Source organism: Pristiophorus japonicus, chromosome 26, assembly GCF_044704955.1.
Source record: "Pristiophorus japonicus isolate sPriJap1 chromosome 26, sPriJap1.hap1, whole genome shotgun sequence".
Lineage (NCBI taxonomy): Eukaryota > Metazoa > Chordata > Chondrichthyes > Pristiophoridae > Pristiophorus > Pristiophorus japonicus.
In genome coordinates, this window is record NC_092002.1 from 26,972,918 (window position 1) to 26,989,136 (window position 16,219).

Sequence of the window (16,219 nt, forward strand, 5' to 3'; positions counted from 1 at the left end):
CCACTCTCTCCCCCACTCTCTCACACTCTCTCCCTCACTCTCTCCCCCCTGCCTCTCTCACTCTCTCCCCCTGTCTCTCTCACTCTCTCCCCCTGTCTCTCTCACTCTCCCCTCACTCTCTCCCCCACTCTCTCCTCCACTCTCTCCCTCACTCTCTCCCCCACTCTCTCCCTCACTCTCTCCCCCACTCTCTCCCCCACTCTCTCCCCCATCTAGAGATCAAGTTCTCCCACTCTCTCCCCCCTCTCTCCCCCACTCTCTCCCTCACTCTCTCCCCCACTCTCTCCTCCTCCCCTCTCTCCCCCACTCTCTCCCTCTCCCCACTCTCTCCTCACTCTCTCCCCCTCTCTCCCCACTCTCTCCCCCACTCTCTCCCCACTCTCTCCCCACTCTCTCCCCACTCTCTCCCCCACTCTCTCCCCCACTCTCTCTCTCACTCTCTCCCCACTCTCTCCCCACTCTCTCACACTCTCTCCCCCCACTCTCTCCCTCACTCTCTCCCCCTGTCTCTCTCACTCTCTCCCCCCTGTCTCTCTCACTCTCTCCCCCTGTCTCTCTCACTCTCTCCCCACTCTCTCACTCTCTCCCCCACTCTCTCCTCACTCTCTCCCCCTGTCTCTCTCACTCTCTCCCCCTGTCTCTCTCACTCTCTCCCCCTGTCTCTCTCACTCTCTCCCCCACTCTCTCACACTCTCTCCCCCACTCTCTCCCTCACTCTCTCCCCCTGTCTCTCTCACTCTCTCCCCCTGTCTCTCTCACTCTCTCCCCCTGTCTCTCTCACTCTCTCCCCCACTCTCTCACACTCTCTCCCCCACTCTCTCCCTCACTCTCTCCCCCTGTCTCTCTCACTCTCTCCCCTGTCTCTCTCACTCTCTCCCCCTGTCTCTCTCACTCTCTCCCCCACTCTCTCACACTCTCTCCCCCACTCTCTCCCCCACTCTCTCTCACACTCTCTCCCCCCACTCTCTCCCCCACTCTCTCACACTCTCTCCCCCACTCTCTCCCTCACTCTCTCCCCCTGTCTCTCTCACTCTCTCCCCCTGTCTCTCTCACTCTCTCCCCCTGTCTCTCTCACTCTCTCCCCCACTCTCTCACACTCTCTCCCCCACTCTCTCCCTCACTCTCTCCCCCTGTCTCTCTCACTCTCTCCCCCTGTCTCTCTCACTCTCTCCCCCTGTCTCTCTCACTCTCTCCCCCACTCTCTCCCCCACTCTCTCCCCCACTCTCTCCCTCACTCTCTCCCCCACTCTCTCCCTCACTCTCTCCCCCTGTCTCTCTCACTCTCTCCCCCACTCTCTCCCCCACTCTCCCACACTCTCTCCCCCACTCTCTCCCACTATCTCTCTCACTCTCTCCCTTTAATCACCACCCCGAGAGCGGATATCCAGCCAGCCTCGCAGCCCATGGGATGGTGAGGGGTTACTGTGCACGCTGATGATATCATCACCGGTTGCCTAGCCGCCCGGGGCGCTAACCGCGGAGCGTGGGGCTGCCGGGACAGTGGCTCCCAAACCTCCGGGGACATTTCCCGGGAGGCGGTAGCGACCCCCCCCCCCCCGAGCAAAAGCTGCCTCGCAGGTGGCGCTAACGGAGCTATAAAAAGGGGAAATTTCGCTCCCATTGTTCCAGAAAACTCTCCCAAATACACACAAGAAAATCCCTGCCATTGGCACTCGAGCTGTTCTACTGCCCCCAGTCCGTGTGAGAACTAAAGCCCGCCATTATAACCACTCTGATCTCCGCCTGGATGTATCGCCCTACTTTATAACTGCTGTCAATCCCACCAAAGTCTTGCGTCCTTTTCTACTCCTGGATCCTAGCCGCAGTTTCCTCTGCCTGATCCCTTGTCAGTGGCGGATTCCCAGTTTTTAATCACTCTGTTGTATTTTGGTTATTATTGCCTGTATTTGTTTCTGAACCTGAAATATTTATTCACTTTAACACCATCGATGACCTGGTCTTCTTTGAATCAGGCTGTTGTTATTTTTATTTCTGTCTGAGCCCTCTGCCCCTCCCCTGCTGGTTTAATGTCCAGCACCTATTTACCCTTGTTGCTCGGACTTGGGTCCCAGCCCGCTTCAGGCACAGCCACTGTTCCTGGTCATTTTTTGGGGTGTGAGGTCCCTTTAAGAGGCTGCGAGGCCAAGTCACAATGCCGCGCATGAGCAGCTTCCCACGTCGGAAAGCCGGCTGCCACGGGGATCCAGAGCTCTGCGTGGCTGAGCAACTTAAAGGGAAGATTGGGTGCAGCCTCTCCCAGTGGAGCAGCTGCTTCCTGTCTCAGTGTTGGTGCCAGTGTCCCATGAAATGGACCTCTTCTCACACCAGTTCTTCAGCCATATGCTCACCTTCCTGATCTTCCCCTATGCCAATTAGCACGTGGTTCGGGGACAAATCCTGAGATTGTCACCGATTTTTAATTCAGCTCCTCACTCTGCAGAACCTCCTCTATATTCTTCCCAGTCATTGGTCCCGACGTGGGCCACGACAACTGGATCTTCCCCTGCCTTTCCGAATTCCTTTTGCACAGCATCACGATATCCCTCCCCTGACACCAGGCAGGCAACACACCCTGAGGGATTCTCGAGCATGTCTGCAGAGGATTCTATCTATCTCCCGAATTATTCAATCTCCTATAATTACTGCATTTCTATTCAGCTCCTCTCCCTTTGGACTGCCTCTGCTCAGCGTTGTGGCTGCCCTTCTCTTTATCCTCACAGGTATCAAGTACATTGTACGTGTTGGACAGGACCAGTGTCTGCGAGATCTCCTCCTCGATCTCCCCTCGGATCCCCTTACCCTGCTGACTGTCAGTCACACTCTCCCCTTCCTGCTCCTGTGCTTTCCTCTGAAGTGTGACTGTACTCTGTAGAAAACTATCCAGAAATTCCTGCCCCTCTCCTGTGTCGGAGTGGCTCTAAGTCGCACTCCAGCTCAAAGACTCTGAGCCGGAGTGTCTCAAGGCAGATGTGGTAATCTTGTCTCACTTGTCTGCAAACTCACACACTCCCACATTCTGCAGTCCCGACGCGGGTGGTGCTGCCATTTCTATTATTTGTTTGTTTATTAACTTGTTGCATTGGGATACTTTATTTCTAGAACAAATAGAATCACTAGAGATTTAGGGGCTGGAATTGCCCCTTCGCGCAGGGCGTGCCCACTGGCGCTAACAGGGCGCTAATGAGTGGATTACCCCGCGACTAGCGCAAGTTATCGCCATGTGCGCTGACTCCTTATCGTCCCTCGGGGGGAATTGTCCCGCAGGACGTGAGGTCGGCAAGGGGCGATGCCATCGACAGCTTCTCGGTGCGAGAGGCTGTGGCGTCCCGGCAGCCCTTAAAGGGAAGGTGATAGTGCGGCAGCCACCATCTTTTTTCTGTTTGCCAACTTTTCAATCGGCCCGACAATGGCGGCCCCTGGTGTGGCAGGGCTGGCTGGCACTGCCGCTTGAGTACCAGGCCACTGGCCCGGCCAACACGCTCCCTGGTGGCCCAGTAGGTGCCATTAAAGAGGCTGCAGAGTTCGCAGCGGCCCTCCCCTTTATCTGTGCTGAGCTCCACGAGCGCCGGGGGAACAGTCCGTTACCACAGAGCCCAAATCCAGGCCGACGCTGAAAGGTCACATTCGCGAAATGAGCGCCCCAAACCCAGTGTGGGATAATTGCAGCCCCCTCGGGTATCATTCCGAAATGGACTTGGCTTGTTTTCAAATCAGTTACTAATTCATTCATTTCTCTGATTATTACTTCATTTATTTACCCCTTTTTAAGATGGTTATTTCTCAATCAATGAGTGTAAGCTAAACTGACTTAGCTTCGATTTCACATACTCCTCCACTACGTGAACTGATGTTACTTTTGGAAATTTCCTCACAGTTTGTTTTCCTGACGCTCTGCCGGTTTAAATATCCTGGCCCTCCCGTGGAGCTCCGAGCTCCGGTTTAAATACCCGGGCCCTCCCGTGGATCTCCGAGCTCCGGTTTAAATACCCGGGCCCTCCCGTGGAGCTCCGAGCTCCAGTTTAAATACCCGGGCCCTCCTGTGGAGCTCCGAGCTCCGGTTTAAATATCCTGGCCCTCCCGTGGATCTCCGAGCTCCGGTTTAAATACCCGGGCCCTCCCGTGGAGCCCCGAGCTCCGGTTTAAATACCCTGGCCCTCCTGTGGAGCTCCGAGTTCCGGTTTAAATACCCGGGCCCTCCCGTGGAGCCCCGAGCTCCGGTTTAAATACCCTGGCCCTCCTGTGGAGCTCCGAGCTCCGGTTTAAATACCCGGGCCCTCCCGTGGAGCCCCGAGCTCCGGTTTAAATACCCGGGCCCTCCCGTGGAGCCCCGAGCTCCGGTTTAAATACCCTGGCCCTCCTGTGGAGCTCCGAGCTCCGGTTTAAATACCCGGGCCCTCCTGTGCAGTTCCAGTTTAAGTACTTGGGCCCTCCCGTGCAGCTCCAGTTTAAATACCCGGGCCCTCCCGTGGATCTCCGAGCTCCGGTTTAAGTACTCGGACCCTCCTGTGGAGCTCCGGTTTAAGTACTCGGGCCCTCCCGTGGAGCTCCGGTTTAAATACTCGGGGCCCTCCCGTGGAGCTCCGAGCTCCGGTTTAAATACCCGGACCCTCTTGTGGAGCTCTGGTTTAAATATTCGGGCCCTCCCGTGGAGCTCCAGTTTAAATACCCAGGCCCTCCCGTGGAGCTCCAGTTTAAATACCCGGGCCCTCCCGTGGAGCTCCAGTTTAAATACCTAGGCCCTCCCGTGGAGCTCCAGTTTAAATACCCGGGCCCTCCCGTGGAGCTCCAGTTTAAATACCCGGGCCCTCCCGTGGAGCTCCAGTTTAAATACCCGGGCCCTCCCGTGGAGCTCCAGTTTAAATACCCAGGCCCTCCCGTGGAGCTCCAGTTTAAATACTCGGGCCCTCCCGTGGAGCTCCAGTTTAAATACTCGGGGTCCTCCCGTGGAGCTCCAGTTTAAATACTCGGGCCCTCCCATGAGGCTCCCAGCTCTCCTGACACCTTTGATAACCACTTAATCTTCTCTGCAAGGGAATACAATCCAAGTTGATGCAATTTGTCCTCACACTGTAACTCTCCGAGCCCCGGTATCTTTCTGGTGAATCCGTGCTGCATTTGAATGGCCACTGACAATATTGCAGACCAGCAGATATGTTTTGCCCTTTTTCCTAAACTGATGATTGATGCTCTGACCAAATGTGACAATGACATTGTAATGATGGGACTAATGAAGTAAGGTGTGTGATTGGTGACCAGGTGAGGCAGTTGCAGGAGAATGCGGCCCAGTTGCGGACGGTATACGCCGGTGAGAATGCAGAGGCCATCCTGATCCAGGAGCAGGGGGTGATGCAGGCCTGGAAGGAGCTGCTGAACAGCTGTGACCAGCGGAGGATGCAGCTCACCACCACAAGTGACAAAATCCGCTTCTTCAGCATGGTGCGTGACCTGGTGAGCTGGATGGACAGTATTATCTGTCAGATCGGAACGGGCGAGAAGCCAAGGTATGTGTCAGATTGTGGCCTTGGCCCCACAGTCTACTCTCAGCAACTTTCATACTTTAGTAACAAGATTTAGCAGTTTGTGTCCTCTGCCTTTTCCTATATTGATACATTCATCAGAGTAAACACACAGACACTGTCCACATACTTAGAATCATAGATTCTTATGGCAAAGAAGAGGCCATTCAGCCCATCGAGCCTGTGCCGGCTGTTTGAAAGAGCTGTCCATTTAGCCCCACTCCCCCGCTCATTCCCCACAGCCCTGCAAATGTTTTCCCTTCAAGTATTTACCCAGTTCCCTTTGCAAAGTTACTGTCGAATCTGCTCCCACCGCCCTTTCAGGCAGCGCGTTCCAGATCACAACTCACTGCGTAAAAACTTCTCCTCATCTCCCCCTCTGGTTCTTTTGGCAATAATTTAAAATCTGTGTGCTGCTGGAAACAGTTTCTCCCGATCTACTCTATCAAAACTTCTCATAACACCTCGATTAAATCTTCCCTTAACCTTCTCTGCTCCAAGGAGAACAACCCCAGCTTCTCCAGTCTCTCCATGTAACTGAAATCCCTCATCTCTGGTTCCATTCTAGTCAATCTCCTCTGCACCCTCCCCTAGGCCGTGACATCCTTCCTAAAGTACGGTGCCCTGAGTTGGACACAATACTCCAGCTGAGGGATCCCATATGCTTTTTAAGAGCTTCAACAACTTGTCCTGTCACCTTCAAATACTTGTGTATGTCAAAGCCCAGGTCTCTCTGTTCCTGTACCATTCTACCATTGTACCATTTAGTTTATATTACATCTCTGAAATCTTTGATCCAAAATACATCACTTCACATTTCTCTGCAGTAAATTTCATCTGCCAAGTGTCTGCCCATTTCACCAGTCTGTCTATGCCCTCCTGAAGTCTGTTGTTATCCACCTCACTGTTTACTACACTTCTGAGTTTTGTGTCACCTGCAAACTTTGAAATGATGCCCCCTTGAGCATGAACCTCATGGGCCATCTGAACCTCAGCTTTATTGACCCGCCTTTGGTCCATATCAAGGGAGGGAGCACTGCTGGATCTAGTATTGGGAAATGAACCAGAACAGATAAGAGAAGTAAATGTATGGGAACATCTAGGCAATAGTGATCACAACATTCTGGGCCCAACTTTCCACACGCGCCTAGAACGGCGCAGTCCCGACCTGGACGCCCGTTTTTTGCGCCACAAAGTGCGCCTAAAAAAATCCTCGGTATTCTCCACCTACCTGCAGGTCCTCTGGAGGGGCGGAGCCAGGTCCCTGCGCTGAAAACAGTGTAAGGACCTCTGCACATGCGCGCTACAGTGGGCACGCAAGTGCAGTAGCTCCAGGCGCTGAACTGTGTGGGAGGGGCCCGAAGCACGCAGCCCCTAGCTCTGGGCCAATGGCCTCACTGGGGCTGCGTGAACAAGGCTCCTCCCCCGACCAGACCCGACACTTGCTCCCCGCCCCCCCCCACGCCCCCTCCCCCCCGCCTCCGGACCAGACCCGACACCCGCTCCCCGCCCCCCCCCTGCCTCCTGACCAGACCAGACACCCGCGCCCCCCCGACTGACCCGACCCGCGCTCCTGTTCCCGCTCCCCGACTGACCCGACCCGACCCGCGCTCCCGCCCCCCGACCGACCCCCCCCCCCCCACTGGACCCGACCCGACTCCTGCTCCCGGACTGGATCCGACCTGACCTCCCCCCCTCTCTTTCTCCCTCTCTCCCTCCCTCCCCCCTCTCCCTCCCCCTCTCTCTCTCCCCCCCACCCTTTCCCTCTCTCTCTCCCTCTCTCCCTCCGCCCCCCCCCCCACCGACCCGAACCGAACCGAACCTCCCCGACCCGACCCAACCCAACGCCACCTACCTGTAAATCTGGTGCTGGGGATGGGCCCTGCCCGAAGTCTCGGGCCGGCCCGTTCAGCCTTCGGTCCCGAAAGGCCTGCCTGAAGCACTTTCACACAGGTAGGAAGATGGTTTATTTAATCTTTTCTGTGCTTATAAATGTTTATTCAGGTTGGATTTATTTGTATAATATTTGTATAAGTATAAATAAGGCTTTATTATAGAATTTAATGAGTTCCCTTCCCCCCCCACCTCGTTCTGGACGCCTAATTTGTAACCTGCGCCTGATTTTTTAATGTGTAGAACAGGTTTTTTCAGTTCTACAAAAATCTTCACTTGCTCTATTCTAACTTAGTTTGGAGTACCTTTTCACTGTGGAAACTTTCAAATCAGGCGTCAGTGGCCGGATACGCCCCCTTTTGAAGAAAAAATTCTGTTCCAAAGTAGAACTGTTCTACCTGACTAAAACTGCAGAAAAAAAAATGTGGAGAACTGCGATTTCTAAAAATCAGGCGCAAATCATGTGGAAACTTGGGCCCAATAAGTTTAAAATAAAGATTGAGATGTACATAAGTAAGACAAAGACCAAAGTAATGAATTGGATAACACTGATTTTGGATGAGAATGGAACATTTACTGACCAACAAAGAAATAGAACAGCAGTGGGAAACATTTAAAACACTGATCAAGAGTTCAGGAGAAATATATCCCACTAAAAAGCAAGAAACAAGCTAGCCAGTAATGAATCAAGAAATAGGGGCAACATTGAAACTAAAGAAAAAGGCATACACTAAGTACGTCGACAACAAAGGAGAGGAAGACAAAAGAGAATACAAAAAGGTTGGGAAAGAAGTCACAAAAACAACTAGGAAGGCCAAGAGAAACTAAAATTAATTCATCAAGGAGCATAAAAAGAAATAGTAAAGTATCCTACAGACACATAAATAACAAAAGAAAAAGTAGGTTCGGGATAGGGACACACAAGAAAAAACTCACTTCAATGGCAGAAATATGAAATAACTACTTTGCCTCTGTATTTAATAGGGAGACTAACATGGTCGACATGACATTAGACGAAGCGATCAAAAAGGATATAAAAACATTTAAGATAAAAAGGGGGAGACAATTGATAAACTAATCTGACTTAGAGAGGATAAAACCCCTGGTCCAGATGGACTGCACCCACACATAAAAGATTTTAGGGGAGAGATAGCTGAGACACTATTGCATATATAGAAAAAATCATTAAAAAAGGGAATAGTGCTAGTCGACTGGCGGACAGCTAATATTTAAAAATGGAGATAGAACAAGTCCAGGGAATTATAGACTAATGAGCTTAACGTGCTGGTCGGAAAGATAATGGAATCCTTAGTCAGAGATTTAATAGAAAAACATCTAGAAACCAAAAATATAATGGAGTAGTCAGCACGGATTCCAAAAGGGAAGGTCATGCTTGGCCCACCTTACTGAATTCTTTGAAGAAGTAACAGAAAAGGTAGATAAGAGTAATGTAGTAGACATAATATATTTGGATTTCCAAAAAGCTTCAGTAAGGTACCGCATAATTCTTCTTGTCGGAGTCGAGGGTGACTTGCTTCAACATTAACAATGAGTTCTCAAGTGACTGATAAGTCCGATGCAGGAACTACAGTCTCTGTCGCAGGTTGGAGTGCTTGGGTTGACATGCGCTCCTTCCGCCGTTTGCGCTTGGTCTCCGCTTGCTACTTGTGAAGAGACTCGAGATGTTTGGCGCCTTCCCGGATTATTCTCTTCCACTTTGAGCGATCTTTGGCCAGGGATTCCCAGGTGTCAGTGGGGCTGTTGCACTTCTTCAAGGAGGCCTTGAGGGTGTCTTTGAAGTGTTTCCTCCGTCCACCTGGGGCTCGCTTGCCGTGTCAGAGCTCCGAGTAGAGCGCTTGCTTAGGGAGTCTCGCATCGGGCATGCGGTCGCTCTGGCCTGTGCATCGGAGCTGATCGAGCGTGGTCAGTGCTTCGAGGCTGAACTGCATCAGTCAGAACCGTATAGTAGATTCATGACACGTGGAGTCAGGGGACAAGGAGCAGGATGGACAGCAAGCTGGTTACCAAACACAAAACAGAGTAGGGTTAAAGGTCGTTACTCAGACTGGCAAATGATGGGAAATGGTGTTCCACAGGGATCGGTGCTGGGACCGCTGTTGTTCACCATTTACATCAATGATTTGGACTCGGGAATCTGAAGTACAATTTCAAAATTTGCCGATGAAGCAAAATGTGGGGAGTAGTTAATAGAGGGATGTGACAAAGTATATGAAGAATGTAATAAACTGGCAGAATGGGTGAAAAATGGCACATAAACTTCAATATAGATAAGTGTGAGGTGACCTATTGTAGTCGGAGGAATAAGGGGGCCACGTACTCCTTGGAAAGTAAGGGCAGAATTGTCCCGTTGCCAAGCGTGCGGGTTAGGGGCGGGGCAGCAGTTACAATTGCAGCAATTCCCGGCGCGTCAGGAACCCGCCATCATCCTGTCGACTTCCGCATTTAAGTGGGGTGCGTTTCCCAGTACGCCTCAGACCCGCGCAGGAGAGGCAGGCACCTCATTGAAGCACTTTACTGCTTCTTGAGAGACCCTAAAGAGGCTTTTTAACATCAGCTTCAACTTCTTGAGCACAGGATTCGTGCACCTCGGGAACCGCGCCTGTGAAGCTCAGTGGCCAGTGTGCGAGTCCATTCATTGAGCGCTGCAATAAACACATCACTATTCCCACAGTACACCTGCTTCCTCACCCAATGGAAAGGCTCTTGCTTGCTCCATCTTGTGCACAGATTTCGCTGTCAGCAGGTCATTTCTGCAACCTGGGAAGCCCCTCTCCCCACATTGCTGGTCACTGTCACAACATTGAGGGATTCGGCCTCTGATCTCCACTCTACCTGCCTTCCACTACATCAGCACAGGTGCTGCTTATACTGTCTCACCTTGGATCTCCGAATCGGGCCAAGGTGAGCCCCAGCACCGATACCAGCCACACCAGCAGCACCAACAACACCAGCCTTCTCCTCACCGACCTGATGCTCCACAGGAGAAAGGGGGTCCCACAGGGCTGCTCCGTGCCAGAGGCGATACCCCCAACACAGGGTGTACAGGCAGAGGATGAGCTTCCTGGTCCTGACTGAGCAGCAGTGCTGCAGGAGGCTCAGGTTATCGCACTCGGTGGTCACAGACATTAGCAGCTTGCTGGAACAAGCCCTGCTGCCCAGAGGACCTGGTGGACATGCCTAACCCGTGGCTGTCGAAGTCACACCGCCCTCAACGTCTTCTCCTCGGCTCCTTCCAGGGATCTGCGGCAGACATTTGCAGGATCCCGCAGTCGGCCACACAAAGATCATCCCCCAAGTGACCGATGCCAGGTTTGGCAAGTCAGCCTCTCATGTAAACTTTGCCTCTGATGAAGCCAGTGTTACTGAGCGAGTGCTCGGCTTTGCGGCTCTGGCTGGCTTCCCACAAGCACTGGGCGTCATCGACTGCTCACATGTGGCCATCGGGGAACCCCCGGAGTGTTTGTGAATCGCAAGGGCTTCCACTCCCTCAATGTGCAGCTCGTCTGCATCCATAAAAAGATCATCGTGTCTTAGTGCGCCAGATTCCCTGGCAGCTGTCACACCAGTCCATTCTCCCTCAGCTCTTCACTCCTTCCAACAGACTTCCTGACTGGATGCTTGAAGACAAGAGCTATCCACTGAAGGCTTGGCTGGTGACACCATTGAGGAGGCCAAGTACTGAGGCAAAGGAGCATTACAATGACAGCCCATATGTCATAGAGAAAGCGATCGACATGATGAACATGCACTTCAGATGCTTTGACAGATCTGGAGGAGCCCTTCAGTACGCACCAGCCAGGATCACCAGAATCGTGATTGTCCACTGCATGCTGCACAACATAGCACAGCAGCGAGGGTTGGGGCTGGAGCACAAGCAAGGCACTGAGCGCACAGCCTTGTCGGGGGAAGAGGAAGAGCTGGAACAGGAAGAGGAGGAGGAACAGATGGAACAGGAGGAGGGGGAGGAGGAGCAGGGAGAACCTGAGGAGGAGCAGGGGGAACCAACAACGGTACACATTGTTGCCCGGGATGGCCTCATCATGGCCAGATTTACTTAACTTGCACCAGTGCACCCATATGGCTCCCAGGTGCTGGACTAACTCCCCCCATACCCGCCCCCCCCCAGCCAACAACATAACGAAGCAGTCCTGCAATGACCAAGCCATTCCTCTCACCTAAAGCCCCAGTGCTCCAGGGTAAGTAATGTTCCACCATTCACTCCAAGTGACAAAGTCACTTCCCAGGTAGCAGGCAAAAGTAGGCAAGGTGAGAAACTAGTGCAAAGAAACACATTCATGTGTGTCATACAAACTGAATCTGAACATTCACATTTGTCATGTGCAGACCCGTGTGCATCGAGGATTGTGTCTTTTCCGTGTGCATCTACGAGGTGCAACCCCTGTGACTTCAGCAGAGGTAGAGGCAGGCAGCTCACTTGCCTGCTGCAACTTGTTAGACACGGATGTCCTCTGCGTTTTGGAGCCTGTGAGGGCCCCGACCAAAGCCTGCTCCTCCTGTGACTGCGCAGGGGCAGACTCGGCCATCGCTGTCCGAGGAAGCATCTGGCACTCTGACTGAGGGGGAGGCACTGGGGGAGAAGTGGGAGCACTTTGAGAAGAGCCCCCACGTCCATGTCCCCTCTCACCATCATCCCTCTCATGGACCACCTGTACATCCCCCGAGCGAGGAGCTGGAGAGCACCTTGCTGCACAGCAGTGGAGTGTCTGGCATCGGTTGTCCACGGCGAGTATGTTCTCGTGTGGCTGGCGCATTAGCTGCTCCAGTCTTCCATGGAGCAGCTCATCATCGCCATCGCCCGCGACATGCTGGTGCTCCTATTGGAGGTGGGCTCCTCCATTCTCTGCACATTTGCAGACATCGCGGTTGTAACAGCGACAGAGCCTCCTGCATTTTGTGCTCCAGGATCACTCTCCTGCTCAGTGGCCCCCAAAGCTCAGCCGCTGCACACAGCTGAGCAGAGCTGGGAGCGCCCTGTGCTCTCCGGTGAGGAGTCTCCACTGCTGTCCCTATCGACACTCTCTGCTCTTGCTCACTTGTGATGTGTGAGACACCAGGTGACCACACGACTCTATCTCACCGAGGTGCGCGTATCTGCGCTGGTGCTGGCTCGGGCTCGGGCTGCTGACACTGCACCCTCAGAGATGGCAGCTTCCTCTGAGGAAAGGTCTTCCTCCTCCAGCTGGACAGTGGGTGGTGCGGGGACTTGATGGACCTGCATTTATATAGCGCCTTTCACGACCAGCGGACATCTCAAAGCGCGTTACAGCCAATGAAGTACTTTTGAAGTGTAGTCACTGTTGTAATATAGAAAATGCGACAGCCAATTTGCGCACAGCAAGCTCCCACAAACAGCAATGTGATAATGACCGGATAATCTGTTTTTTTGTTATGTTGATTGAGGGATAAATATTGGCCCATACACTGGGGATAACTCCCCTGCTTGTATTCGAAATAGTATCATTGGATAGAAACATAGAAACATAGAAAATAGTTGCAGGAGCAGGCCATTCGGCCCTTCTAGCCTGCACCGCCATTCAATGAGTTCATGACTGAACATGCAACTTCAGTACCCCATTCCTGCTTTCTCGCCATACCCCTTGATCCCCTAGTAGTAAGGACTACATCTAACTCCTTTTTGAATATATTTAGTGAATTGGCCTCAACAACTTTCTGTGGTAGAGAATTCCACAGGTTCACCAGTCTCTGTCCTCATCTCGGTCCTAAATGGCTTACCCCTTATCCTTAGACTGTGACCCCTGGTTCTGGACTTCCCCAACATTGGGAACATTCTTCCTGCATCTAACCTGTCTAAACCCGTCAGAATTTTAAACGTCTCTATGAGGTCCCCTCTCATTCTTCTGAACTCCAGTGAATACAAGCCCAGTTGACCCAGTCTTTCTTGATATGTCAGTCCCGCCATCCTGGGAATCAGTCTGGTGAACCTTTGCTGCACTCCCTCAATAGCAAGAATGTCCTTCCTCAAGTTAGGAGACCAAAACTGTACACAATACTCCAGGTGTGGCCTCACCAAGGCCCTGTATAATTGTAGTAACACCTCCCTGCCCCTGTACTCAAATCCCCTCGCTATGAAGGCCAACATGCCATTTGCTTTCTTAACCGCCTGTTGTACCTGCATGCCAACCTTCAATGACTGATGTACCATGACACCCAGGTCTCGTTGCACCTCCCCTTTTCCTAATCTGTCACCATTCAGATAATAGTCTCTCTGTTTTTACCACCAAAGTGGATAACCTCACATTTATCCACATTTACTTCATCTGCCATGCATTTGCCCACTCACCTAACCTATCCAAGTCACTCTGCAGCCTCATAGCATCCTCCTCGCAGCTCACACTGCCACCCAACTTAGTGTCATCCGCAAATTTGGAGATACTACATTTAATCCCCTCGTCTAAATCATTAATGTACAATGTAAACAGCTGGGGCCCCAGCACAGAACCTTGCGGTACCCCACTAGTCACTGCCTGCCATTCTGAAAAGTCCCCATTTACTCCTACTCTTTGCTTCCTGTCTGACAACCAGTTCTCAATCCATGTCAGCACACTATCCCCAATCCCATGTGCTTTAACTTTGCACATTAATCTCTTGTGTGGGACCTTGTCGAAAGCCTTCTGAAAGTCCAAATATACCACATCAACTGGTTCTCCCTTGTCCACTCTACTGGAAACATCCTCAAAAAATTCCAGAAGATTTGTCAAACATGATTTCCCTTTCACAAATCCATGCTGACTTGGACCTATCATGTCACCTCTTTCCAAATGCGCTTAAAATCTTTTACATCCACCTGATACATGGAAGCAGAGCACGCAGGGAGGTCCTGGCACTGCCCTCTGTCCTGTCTCCATGACCCACACATTTGTCAGTCTTATTCCTTCAAGCGCTTGAAGCCAACTTCTACAGTCCTACAGCAATCTTCAAATGGGACGTGTGCAAGGGTGCTTTAAATATCCACGCTGAAAACAGATCATAAGAATATAAGAAATAGGAGCAGGAGTCGGCTATTCGGCCCCTCGAGCTTACGCCGCTATTCAATAAGATCATGGCTGATCTGATCCTGACCTCAACTCCACTTCCCCGCCCGCTAACCAGAACCCTCGACTCCCTTATCGCTCAAAAATCTGTATCTTCACCTCAAACGTATTCAATGACCCAGCCTCCACAGCTCTCTGGGGTGGAGACTTTCAAAGATTCACGACCCTCTGAGAGAAGAAATTCCTCCTCATTTCTGTTTTAAATGGCCGACCCCTTATTCTGAAACTCTGCCCTATAGTTCTAGATTCCTCGAGGGGAAACATCCTCTCTGCATCTACCCTGTCAAGCCCTCTCAAAATCTTATATGTTTCAATTAAGATCACCTCTCAGTCTTCTAAACTCCAAGGAGTAGAGGCCCAACCTGCTCAGCCTTTCTTCATATGACAACCCGTCAATGAGTCATGGGTGATGTCATGAGACTCGCTCCCTTTAATTTGGCCGGAAAATGCGTATGACTGTTTTAATTGGGGCCATTGAGTTAAACGCACAGTGCAGAATGCACTGTTCAAATCTTCAGGTTCCCGAGCCACTACGCGACCTGCACGCAGCCAATCCAACTCCGCGGCAAAGAATCCAAGTGTGTAAATGGGATCTGGAGGTACAGCTGCACAAATCACGAAAAGTAGCGATGCAGGTTAACAAGGCCGTTAAAAAGCAAACCAAGCACTGGGGCCCATTTCTAGAGGGATAGAATTGAAAAGCAGAGAATTATGTTAAACTTGTATAGAACCTTGGTTAAACCACACTTGGAGCACTGTGAACAGTTCCGGTCTCCATATTTAAAAAAAAAAGATAGAGAGAATTTGAAAAAAGTGAAAAAGAATTTACCAGAATAATACCAGAACCGAAAGGTTATGCCTATCAGGAAAGATTGAACATAAGAACATAAGAAATAGGAGCAGGAGTAGGCCATACGGCCCCTCGAGCCTGCTCTGCCATTTAATACGCCCGCTTCCCATAACCCCTTATTCCCTTATCGGTTAAGAAACTGTCTATCTCTGTCTTAAATTTATTCAATGTCCCGGCTTCCACAGCTCTCTGAGGCAGCGAAATCCACAGATTCCTCTTCATCTCAGTTTTAAATGTGCGGCCCCTTATTCTATGGTTATGCCCCCTAGTTCTAGTCTCCCCTATCACATTCACCTTGTCAAGCCCCCTCATAATCTTATACGTTTCGATAAGATCACCTCTCATTCTTCTGAATTCCAATGAGTAGAGGCCCAACCTACTCAACCTTTCCTCATAAGTCAACCCCCTCATCTCTAGAATCAACCGAGTGAACCTTCTCTGAACTGCCTCCAAAGCAAGTATATCGTTTCGTAAATATGTAAACCAAAACTGCACGCAGTATTCCAGGTGTGGCCTCACCAATACCCTGTATAACTGTAGCAAGACTTCCCTGCTTTTATACTCCATCCGCTTTGCAATAAAGGCCAAGATTCCATTGGCCTTCCTGATCACTTGCTGTACCTGCATACTAATCTTTTGTGTTTCATGCACAATACCCCCAGGTCCCGCTGTACTGCAGCACTTTGCAATCTTTCTCCATTTAAATAATAACTTGCTCTTTGATTTTTTTTCCGCCTTATCTCACACTTTCCAACATTATACTCCATCTGCCAAATTTTTGCCCACTCACTTAACCTGTCTATGTCCTTTTGCAGGTTTTTTTGTGTCCTCCTCACACATTGCTTTTCCACCCATCTTAGTATCAT

The 16,219-nt window shown here is 51.2% G+C and overlaps 1 protein-coding gene across 1 annotated transcript in view; it reads left to right on the plus strand.

Moving 5' to 3' along the window:
- LOC139239112 (spectrin beta chain, non-erythrocytic 1-like) overlaps positions 1 to 16,219 on the plus strand; it is a 563,409-nt gene that overhangs the window by 527,166 nt on the left and 20,024 nt on the right. Inside the window, exon 27 of the mRNA XM_070867634.1 lies at positions 5,257 to 5,501. Within this exon, the coding sequence (XP_070723735.1) occupies positions 5,257 to 5,501 (245 nt within the window). The remainder of the gene's footprint in view (positions 1 to 5,256; positions 5,502 to 16,219) is intronic.